At 49.5% G+C, this 11818-nt stretch overlaps 1 protein-coding gene across 1 annotated transcript; it reads right to left on the bottom strand.

Annotated features, from left to right (window-relative positions):
• Positions 1-6060: 6060 nt before the first annotated feature.
• LOC102047584 (left-right determination factor 2) lies at positions 6061-11563 on the bottom strand. Its single transcript, XM_005441260.3, has 4 exons — positions 9428-11563; positions 8268-8502; positions 7210-7449; positions 6061-6893 (listed from the first exon to the last, which is right to left on the bottom strand). Exons 1-4 carry the CDS (start codon positions 9690-9692, stop codon positions 6554-6556), a joined length of 1080 nt encoding a protein of 359 aa, XP_005441317.1. The 5' UTR covers positions 9693-11563; the 3' UTR covers positions 6061-6553.
• Between the last annotated feature and the right edge of the window lie 255 nt (positions 11564-11818).

Raw genomic sequence — 11818 nt, 5'->3', positions numbered from 1 at the left:
CACAAGGCTCCTTTCCCACACAGTCCTCTGCAGCACGGACAAGTAAACGAGGTACTAAAAAACCCACTTCAGTGTTTTGACCTAAACACTACTTTGCTCGAGTGTGCACGATTTTCCTTGGGTTTTCTGAGTCTGACAGCTTTTGCGCTTGCTGCTGTAGGTGGCACTGAGCAAACGGCGAGGATGTGTCCAGTTTCAGGAGCGCAGATGAAACCCTCAGCCCTCTGAACCAAACACCCGCCTGGAGATCCTGGCTCTGTCCCACAGTATGCAGGCACACAGCGCTGCTTATGTGATGTTTACATCATTCTACCTATTGCAGAAACAACCAAAATTAATCATTTTAATCCCCATGACATTCATTCTTATCCAAGGTTTTGCTTTCTGGACAATATGTACATTTTAAAGATCGGTTTGTAGCTATGCCTATTGTCAGGAAGATGCTATTGTTAAATCTTAAAAGTTCCTCCAAAACATTTAACCAGAGATGTTAAAGAGTGCACCCTACTTGGTTAACACAGCCACCTCAGCTGGCTTTGCTTTCAGTTACAGCTGAGCAATTAGGGTGGCTTTGCAGATTACCATACCTAATGGCACCTGAAGGTAGGGATGTGGTAATTAATCCGACCTCCTCCAGCTGTGAGGAGGGGCTGAGCAGGCACTGCTGCTTCCCAGCACTGCCAGAGGCTGGGCAGGGGCTGGCTGCTCCAGGGTGGTTAGTTTGGGATTAGTCCCGGCAGCTGTGCCTGCTTGGGAAGCATCCCGGTGGCCTGGACGCCTGTGCTGTGTGTCCTGCTTCTCCCCGCTTGGTTTGCCAAGTGTCTCTAACCAGGCCACAAGGAATCTGGAATTTGCAGGAAACTTGGAGCTCGAAAAGGAGCAAGATGCTCTTGAAAGACCTATCTGGGATCTATGGAATGAAGAGCAGGGTTTACAAGGAGCCAGCCCGCTTGTGAAATATCTGCTGGAAATACTACAGATCACAGTGATCTGAGACAGTTGTCTGGTGGTTATAGATGGCACCTTATGGCCTGTGTCATCCTGCACCCAGCACCCAGTGACTAGCTGAAACCTCCTAAGGGTGACAACTATGGACCACTGGGCTGGAGGGTGGCAGTCATCTGAGACGTAGCGACTATGAACGGATTGCATTCATCTGCAGCAAACAGAACAACTTTTAAAGGGGATGCAGGTACTTGGATGTTCAAAGGGGTAGATTTATCATCACTGAGAAAATTAGAAGAAGGAAAAATCTAAACAGAAAACCACAAATAAACACCAGAACCTCTAACACAAAATTATTAAATAGGTGGGGTTTTTGGTTTTTTTTTTTTTAAAAAAAAAGGTCCTGATTTAGCAATTGTCAACAAGGATACTGAGGGCTGTGGACTGATGATGTGACCTTACACTGCCCGGTATCTCCAGGTAACGTACCCTGCCATGGTTAAGAACTGTTCTTTGGCCATTCTGTACCTGCTGGTGTATCTGTAGGAGCCCCAGCACCCACGCGGAGCACAGCCCAGAGGCAGCCTGGTGACCAGCTCTGTGTTTGGTTTTGCAGCGCGAGCACTGTGCACGCTGCTGTCCCGCACCCGCTCTGGGAGCCAGCGGAAGCCAGGTCCTGGCTGCAAACCCAGCGCTTTGCACAGCAGGTAATTGCACTTGAGTTAATGGCAAAAACTAGATGGTGAGACTGTTAAAAGGCTCCTCTACAGTCCTGCAGGATCTCCACCTCCCCCTGGTCTGTTTGCCCCGGGTTCCCCTTTCCCAGACTCCAGCTGGTCCCAGCCACAGCCGGAGGACCTCCCCTGATGGCCACCTTGGCCGGGATGTGGATTGGGCATCTGCCTTCCCACTTACACCGGCAATTAGAAGGCTGCCCTGAAAGGCAAAGTGTCAGACACTCTTGGTAGGAGTTTGTGAAATCAAAAGAAGGGGGAGGAAAGAGAGGGAGAGGGAAAAGGGTCTCACCAGCAGGGTAAAGCCGCAACTTCTCGTGGGTTTTGAAAGAAAATGGGAGAGCGAGACTGGTTCAAATGAAACCGTGGAAGGATCAGCCAGGGCAATGTAACTCAGCTAGCAGTGGCATTTCATACGGCTTGACACTTGTTCTCTCTCCTGAAATGTAATGATAGTGGAGGGAGAAAGTGCTGTGTCCTGCCCAAGGCTCTCTCATAACAAAAGCTTCCATGAAACCAATAGATTTCCTTACATCCAGCTCCATTAAATACTGCAGGACGCCACGGATCACCCTGTGGGCTGTGCTCTGAGGGCAGGTCAGAGCTCACGCTCGTGATAAGCTTTAACTCAGATGTGCTGCCACTGCGGACACTTACACAGGAGTTTAACTTACGTGTGGGACCATCAGGGCTGTTGCAGCCTGGGTTTATCTAGATGATAAATCTACCCCTTTGAACATCCAAGTACCTGCATCCCCTTTAAAAGTTTTTCTGTTTGCTGCAGGTGAATGCAATCCGTTCATAGTCGCTACGTCTCAGGTGACTGCCACCTTCCAGCCCGGTGGTCCGTAACTGTCACCCTTAGGAGGTTTCAGCTATTCACTGGGTGCTGGGTGCAGGATGACACAGGCCATAAGCACACACCTCCCTGAGCACTGCCTGGGTGCTCTGCACTTGCAGTAGCGCAGGAGGATGCCTGATGTTTTAACGCTGGTTTTGCCTTAAAACTGCTTCCCAGCTTTTGAAATAATTTCTGATTATATGTGAGTCATTACACTGTTGCACTGCTTTTCCTTTTTTTTTTTTTCTTCTTTTTTTTACAGCACAACATAAAAGTTAATGCTGAACCGTGCTGCCGCCAGGTACGTAAGATGTTCTGCCTTTCCTCAGAGATGGGTGCTGCTCAGACGGAAAGGATGACATGACAGCTTGACAGCCTTTATACGCGTTACAAGTTGTACCGGTACAAAAGCAGCGAGGTAACACACAGAAGCTATCACAGCAAGTGCAGCCTGGATTGAAGATGACAAGCTGGGAGATAATTACCTGCAGCACGGGGATGATGTCTGAAAAGGCCCCAGGTGAGGCAGTATTTCATCCACAGCCTTCTGCCTGAAGTTTGCACTGCAGAAATCTCTGGAGCCTTCCCCACATTGGCCCGACCTCTGAGCCTGCTGCATTTTCACTGCAAAGCCAGCTGGATTTCAAGGAGTAGTGTTCTGTGCCCCCAAAAGTTGGGTGTTTCAATGCAAATATGGGTTAAAAACTAGCCGCAGCATCTGTCATTGTCCTGGTTTCAGCTGCGATGGAGTTAATTTTCTTCTCAGTAGCTGGAACAGTGCTGTGTTCTGGATTTAGTGTGACAATAACGATAACACACTGATGTTTTTAGTTGTTGCTAAGTAGTGCTTACTCTAAATCAAAGACTCTTCAAGATTCCCATCCCTGCCAGTGAGCAGACGCACAAGCAGCCGGGAGGGAGCAGAGCCAGGACAGCTGACCCGAACTAGCCAGAGGGATATTCCACACCATAGAGCATCGCGCTCAGTGTATAAACTGGGGGGAGTTGGCCGGGGGCTGCTGACCACTGCACAGGGACGGGCTGGGCATCGGTCAGCGGGTCGTGAGCCGTTGCATCACTTATTTGCCTTGTGTTTTATTCCTCTCTCTCCTTCTCCTATTTATTAAAATTATTATTATTACTATTATTTTTACTTTATTTCAATTATTCAACCATTCTTATCACAACCCACAGTTTTACCTTTTTCCTGTGAGCGAGCAGCTGCGTGATACTTAGCTGCTGGCTGGGGTTAAACCACGACGATCATACTGAGACAACAGCACAACTGGTTCATTTTCAATTAAGAAGCTTAATTTTTCAGCCACTTTAAAAGATGACGGTGATGCTGTGCACAGCCAGGGTAGTGAGGGTCTCTGCGATACCAAGAGTCCCAATGGGCGGCTGCACAAGGGACGGGGGTACAACCTGTGGGGACAAAGAGATGGGGACGGGAGATGCCAGGTGTGGGTGCTAGTGATGCCCAGCCTGGCGTGCCGCCACCCAGGCTATCCATGGTTATAGCTTTCTATAAATCACCTCTTCCCCAGGACTCCGTTCTGTGCTGACCACCAGCCTCATGGCCCTGGCTGGGACCACGCACCGGGCTGGAGGGCTGTGAACGCAGAGGGGCGGTAGGGCTGAGGGGGGAGATGCTGTGACATCCATGAGGCTCCCCTAGCCATAAACAAGTGTCCATGCTGATGGCAGGGCTGCAGGGCTTGATCACTCACAGATCTGAGCCCTGTCCCTGCTCTGCAATACCCGCAGTTCTTTCTCCCAGCAGTAACGCTGGGTCTCCTTGGCCACTGCCTCCCCCTCCCCATCTCCCCCGGCTGTCACATCCACACCGCCCCACCACTCGCTCTGATGTACCTTATATCCACAGGACAGCAGAGCAAAGGGAGCCAGAGACAAAGCAAGGGGAGCCAGACACAGTGCAGGATCCTGGCGGAGGGGAGCAGAAGTTGTCCACCCTTGTGGATGAGCAGCCCTTGTCCACCCAGCTGGTCCCACAGTCCGTCCCTGCTGTGGTGCTCTGCTCCCTGCTGCCTGCACCAGCCTGGCCCAGCTGCACAAGGTGGGATTCCTCCCACCTGGTGGATGGCGCCTGGAGTCCCAGTGGTGGAGGCTGGAGGGAAGCCGAAGGTTAATGTTCTTCATTCTCAAGCAGGAACCAGTTCAAACACTTTCTTCCCCAGGAGCTCCAGTGGGTAAATCGTTGGCTTTGTTCTTCCTGGCGATAGCTGAGCTCCTGGCCTTCAGGCTATGCCCTGCCTGAGCTGGGTGGAGAGGAACTGGGGCTGAATGTCGGTGCCATTAAGAGAGATGCTACATAGTCATGAGAAGGAAATGGCCCGAGATTGATCCAGCTGATCCAATGCTGATTCCAGTAATCCATGGTGCCGCAGCCCTGTGCTGGTGACTGGTCAGTCTGTGCTTCTGCCTCGTTTTTCTCCCCTTAAAGCTCTTCTTTTGCCACAGGTGTCCACACACGTGAGAGGTGCCAGCCTACCCACAGGATGCCTGCCTGACCTCAGACCTGCCATCTCAGCCTTCCTGAGGAATGACCCAAAGCCACCGCAGAGCCCAGCGGGTCCTCCCTCTGGGCCGAGGCCCATGGCCACCGTGTCTGGCCAAGCTCATTTCGGAGTCCTCCCACCAGCAGCAGGTTCAGCCTGGGTTGGGGGACCACATCCCCCAGGGATGGAAGGCAGTGGCCACTTTCCCCCCAGAGCCACCAGTACCTCAGCAGGTTATGAACCGAGGAGAGGAGGCTGGCACGGAGTGTGGAAAACAGGAGTTGTCATCATGGGGGACACCCTGGCCTCCAGGTTTTCCCTTTCACAAAGTGTTGGCTTCAACTCTGCAGCAGCTCAAGGAGAAGCGCTGGCAGTGTGGGCTCTGCTCCACCTGCCCATTCAGCCCAGTCCCTGTCCCTGCACGAGCAGACAAGCTTTACCAGAAGCAGATGGGATCACACAGGTGCCTGAGAAGAGCTGTTACTGTGTGTATGTTTATAGGAACTGGGCACTGGGGTGCATTCAGAAATATGACAGATTTTTTCCCCTCCACTTCTAGTCCTAAGAATAAAATATAAGCGACCACATGGCTAATTTAATAATTGCATTTTATTGTTTCCTTCGAGTTTGGAAGCCCGCAACATTTGGAAAATATTCCTAAATTGAAATAACTGTAACAACCACAAAAATAAGGGTCCAGTTCTACAAACTGTTACTCATGAGCAAACCTAAGTCCTAATATTCCCATTGACTAAGCCCACGGTGTAGGGACCAAAAATATAATCCTTTGAATTCCAGGTAATATTTTATGTATGTATATCTATGTATATATGCATATGATAGAAACAGATATTTGTATGTTTCTTTGAGATCTAGACAGCATTTTATGTACATATATGTGTATATGTAGACAATATGTATATATCCAATATGTATGTAGAAAATACATACATATATTCATATACTATATATATGTAGGGGGGTGTGTGTGTATACAATATATACATGTAAGTGCTTCTGCTCTCCAATTCACCATAAACATGACTTGGACAGACAAGGGCCAAACCAGGAGTCTAAGGCTGAAAAGCTGAACCCACGTGTCACTTCTTCACCTGGTGATGGTCACTCCTCTCCTGCCTGTAGCTGTTTGCAATACTCTGGGGTGGGGACTGAGATGAATTGGATGCAGCTCCATCAAATTACATGAAATTTGGCTAGCATCGAGGGGGCCCCAAGAAGTGTTAGGCACTCCATAGGTACCCCTACATAGGTATATGCAAAGGTGGATGGTCCTCTGAGCCCATCTATATGGACAGTGCCTTTAAGTGCACCCTCTCCGCGGGGTAGCGAGGCGCGTGGGAGATGCGCAGCCGCAGGTGCTGCTGAGCCTTGCAAGGTGGGTATCTGGGCCCCCCCCCAGGACCTTTATTGCTGGCACCAGTGCTGAGAACCGGGGTGGCTCTGGGCAAGGGAATCAAGGGACGGGGTGATAACCCCATCTGGCTGCCTGCATCTCACACCAGTGCCATGCCGTCCATGACGCAGCTGCACTTCTCAACGATCATGTTGGGAAACTCGGCTGCTTCGATCTCCGTGCGGTTGCCCCTCTTGACAAGGTACATCATGGGGAGCGGGGAGCTCTCCACCACGGCACAGGTGCGCTCCCCGTAGCCAAAGTGCCGCAGCGGGCTGGGGGGCTGCAGGCAGCCCCCTGAGCACCGGTAAGCCTGGTACCCTGCGGGCTCAATGATCCAGTACTGCATCCAGGTGAGCTCACGGAAGTTGACATAGTGTTTCTGCCGGCAGCAGGTGGATTTTGCTGTCACCGCCTCCTCCTTGCAGTCCCCAGGGCCCCTGCGCCAAGAGAGAAACAAAAACTGATGCTGTAAACTGGAAACTGGGAAGGTGGGAGAAATAATCCTCTCCCTGTTAATAACAGAGGCGGGCCCCGAGACATGAAACCTGGGCCATGCCTGGGTTTCATTTGAACATTCAGACAACAAATACGGGAAGAGGAGAGGTGTGATTTGGCAACAACTTCCTAACTCCTCCGTTCACAGCGGTGTACTTGTGAGGGCAAGAACTGCACGCCCTGGGTCAGCACACACAGTATGATAACTCAGGAGCAAAGTTACAATGGGGACAGCACCAATTTAGGTTTCGTACGTACCCATAGTCTTCCAAGTTGAGGGTGTAAAGCACCAGTTCAGGTTTGCCTAGGGCTTTATCCTTGGGGTCCTGAGAGGTGAAACGCACGGCTTTGGCCATTTCTAAGGCATGGCTGCCTACCCTTTCTCCTTCAATCCAGACCTCCAGGAACATTGGCTCACGCCGCTTGTTTCTCAGCCAGTAATGCACGGCGGGCGTCACATCAAAGTTCTTCCAGCCCGACTCACGTATAGGAATCAGCCTGCGCGACAGGGGCTTGGCATTAGAGAAAAGCCGATCTGATAAAGCTCAGGCTCGCGGCACTGTTACTGCAGCAGAATAATTTGCTTGCTGTAGATTGTCATGTGCTTTGATTACATGATAATTTTTGCTGAGAGCTCTGGGCGAGCACCCACAGCAACTAACTCACACCTCAAAAAAGAAACACACAGATCTAACAGACACCGAAGGGCTAAATAAACCCCTTTGTGCATGCTCATGTTAAGGTATTCATTCATGCTCATACAGAAATATAGCGCTGCAGGACTATACACAGCCTCAGTATTAGTGACAACAGCCTGGTGAACCCCGCTACTCCCACCTGCTCCTCTCCTGGCTGTGTTAAAGCCATAAGTTTCTACCCACCCAGAGAATTGGTTTGATGTCTAATTCTGCCTTCAAGGGTTGTAAAACTTCCACAGAGCTCAAGGCTACAGAATCAGATGCTTTTTACATGATTTACTTATTTAAACCAGCTAATGAAATGGCCAATGGAAAGAATACGAGCAGTGAGTTAGAGAGAGAAGTGAACAAGGTGGAGGGTTTTAGAGGGGAAGACCTGGCAGTACATGGCATTGTTTGACACAGCAATAGATTATTTCGATGAATCATCATATATCACAGTCTTAACCTAATAACTGCTCTTAGGGACTCATTCTGGCTTTAAAAGCTATAGGGCCTGATTCTGTAGATGTCACCCCATCAGACCGACCGGAGGCACAAACACATGGCACCCGAACCTGGCCAGAGGACCCGTACCCATAACTAGAGTCCTGCCTCCAGGAGTGGTCCCTTTCTTACCTGGAGTCTATCAGGGAGGTCCTGTTGGTCCCATCGTGCTGCCGTTGCACCCAGTACACGCTGACTCTGGCGTTGGAGACGGGCCTGTGAGACTGCTTGGCAGGCAGGTTGGCTCTGTCCAGAGGCTTTTTGAAAAGTTTCAGTTCAGCCATTGCCACTTCGCTGTTTTCAGGTATTCTGCCCTCCATGTCAAAGATCAGGTTCTGGCGCATGGTGGTGTCAGAGGAGGGGACTTCTCCTGCCATGCCTTTGCAGGGGAACAAAAAAGACAGCCTGTCATTGCCATCCTGGTGAGCAAAGCCCCCACACTTTGTCCACAATTATCATCACAACACACCAACACACGCCTTCCAGGCTCCAACACCAAGCCCCCACCACTAAACACACCTTTTCTAATGCATGCTTGTACCAGTGTCTTGCAAATGCCCTAATTCTCCTATGCGTTGAGTCTCTGCAACCTGGAGGAAAGAAATCTCCTATATAATTTGGCCCCAAATTGAGCAAACCCCATGCATCTCTTTGTGGCATCTCTTTGTGCCAGCTCTGGGCATGAAAGCAGGAATCTGCACCACTTGCAATGAAAGAAGTGTTTTCATTTGCTGCCCAGGGTGCTATGTATGGCTTTTGAAAGTGAAACAAGCTCGAAGCGTCCTTGCACAGACACTATAGTGTCTGTACAGCTGATATCCTCCTTGATATTTTTCCTAGACAAAAAGAGAAAAAAAAAAGATGGGGGAGAGTGAATCATTCTCAAAGAGTGTGATTCATATTAGAGAACTTTCTGGAGTTTTGACCCAAAACCTGCAAGGTCTGAACTTTCTACTGACTTTTTTTTAAAAAACATCATTCTTCCACCTGCCCAAAATGTTGCCTGGGTGCCAAGGCTTTTCTCTTCTATTGAGCTCCAGCAGCAGCCTGCCCTTCGCAAGGAGTGTGGGACTCCCTCTCCAGGTGCAAGGAGTTATTAGTGCGCGTTAATCTTTAAGATGCTGTAACATGCACCTCTTCTCCCCAGCTCAAGCTTGGAGCCAGACCCAAGCCTCATTCCTGCCGTGGGTTTGCTGCTGCCTGCCCTGTGTCAAGCCAGGCGAGCATGAGCATCTTCCCTTGGCAGGGCACGGTGCTTTGTGAGCTCCCAAGAGCGAGGGCAGAAACGTTACCTGCATTGCCAGGAATCCCCCTGAGGATGCCAGCCAGGCTCGGCAAAGCTCGCCGCTTCACCCTGTGGCGCTTCAGCATGGAGATGTATTTGTTCTTTACGTGGTCTGGGATAACCAGGTCCACCAAGTCTCTCTTATGAAGTTTAGGGACCTCGGAGAGCCCCAGCTGCTTCAGCAACACCTCCTTGAACCCTTCCTGGTTAAACGCTTGGACCGTGATGACCAGGCAGAGCATGCAGAGCATCCGGGCGAACCCCACGTCCATCCTCCTCCGTCAGCAGAGCAGCTGCCTGCCCGGCAGAGGTGAAGGGGAGATCTCGCCGGGGCTGTTCCCAGCAGAGGTGTGGTGGCAGGCTGCCTGAGCAGGACAGAGGTCCCCTGCGCTGGGGTTTTATAGCCATCCTCGTCCCACTGGCACAACAAATTCCACAAGTGGGGACGAAGCAGAGGACTTAAAAGGATCACTCCCCTGTTGGTAGACACATGCCAGTTTAACACCTTCATCTAATACAAACTTAATACAAGCAGGTTTAGGGGACCTTCCAGATTCCTTCACGGGGAAGAAGTTTCCATCCTTTCTTAATGCCCTGTAAACTTTTGCCTAGAAAACCCCTGAGTGATCAGTGTGTCATGTTCAGCCTAGGTCAGGGAGGAAACACATCTGCAGAGTACCTTGCTTTATGTACCGCACATATGATTCTTAAAGGAAGCATCAATCTTCACCACAGGGGACTTGCTACCTAAAATAGCCAATATCAATCAGGAGAATAATGCTTTAGCTGGAAGTCCATCTTTATGGCAAGCATTAAGAAATCATTTAAAAACTTTATTTTGGGGGTAGTACCACTTTGATCTCTGAATATTTGTATCAAGCGTGTGAATCAGGGCAGTGAATCACAGCAGTTAAATGGTTTATGGCCTTTTACGCCACTTCTGAATCACGGAAGGTGGAAGATGTACAGGCCTGACATTTTAGAAAAATGTCCCATCACTCTTTATGGATTCCTGTGGGTTTCTTTATACTTGTGCTTAAAAGAAGGTGGCTTTATATAAAGGCAGATCACCTTTCAGTGAACACGAGAAACCACTCTGCTTTTCCAGCATATGGATGAAGAATATTGGTATTTTGAACACTATTAACCGCCACAATAGAGACCTGTCTCTGGAGAGTGAAGCTGACCTGGAGGCTGGTGGGGCTGTTGGATGTTTGCCTTGAAGTCAACCTTTAAATCTGCAGCTGACATCCTTTGCTTCCCTGGCCTTTGCTGGTGTAAGATGCAGAAGTCTATTTTTGAAACCAATCCCAGGAGAAGTAGATGGGAAAAAATAAAATGTGATCAATAAAAAAGTGTAGGAGGATGGCACCTGGGGCAGATTCTCATCCCCTCCAGCAGTAAGGCATCTGAGCATACACATACACGTCTTCAGCATCAAAAGTTCTTTGGATTTTATATGTCTCTGTAAATGATTTAAAATCGGTTCGGTTTCATCCAACGTTCAGGCTGAACCGTGTGCCCCATGAGAGGTCTGGCTGGAGGACCCGGTGTAATGAACTTGTACAAAAGCATCCTGCTGCTGTTCATCCCTCATTAAAACACATGTCAGCCGAGGCAGCCTGTTTTTTAGGCAAATGCAGGCAACAGAGCCTGACTAAGCCCTGCTGTTACTGCTCATTTTGTCTTTACAACCTCTCAAGAAACTTGTCTCCTTAAACATGATAAAGCCTCCATTAGGTGTGGAAGGGGCACCTTGTTTAGTTGAATTGAGTTTTAAGGTTAAAACGGAAACATGGACTACAAGGTAACGGTTTGTGCATGACCCAGGGGAATACATCCTTTAATCTTTCCCCTCCTGGAGCATCTTTCTCTGAACAAATCAGTATTTTCTTGCTATATTCATTCCCAAGACACAAATAGGGAAAACTACCCACTTCATTGGACCACCTCAGCTTCAACTCATGTCAAAAAACTCCGCCTCTTGTGAATAAGAGGAGGGAAGCCTTTGTTTGCTGAAATCTTTGTGACCCTCTCGGTCCCTCAGGAAGGGTCCGTACCCCTGGCTGTTCCCTCTGGGCTGCCTCCCCAGTGGAATGGCACAGCACTGATTCTCATGGGGCGGGACAGATGCAGCCAGGTGATGAACTGCTTCGGAGGCTTGGGTTGCAAACTGCATCTAAGCAAAGTTTTCTTCAAATAGGCTCCGGAAGTGTTGGCTAACTCAGTTCCAGAAGTGAATTTGTTATGTTTATATAGTGACAGTCACTTGGATAAAATGGCAGCTCACAGATTTGTAATGGTCTCTCTCTCATGTGAAAAGACCCAACCCTGTAAAACTCTATCCATCCAATTAGTCTTCACTGCAGAGTGGTCCTACTTTGTAGTGAGGGCTCTT

Source organism: Falco cherrug, chromosome 13 (assembly GCF_023634085.1).
Source record: "Falco cherrug isolate bFalChe1 chromosome 13, bFalChe1.pri, whole genome shotgun sequence".
NCBI classification, from domain to species: domain Eukaryota; kingdom Metazoa; phylum Chordata; class Aves; order Falconiformes; family Falconidae; genus Falco; species Falco cherrug.
The sequence above is the reverse complement of the archived record's forward strand: the minus strand, read 5'-3'. Positions and strand labels throughout refer to the sequence as shown.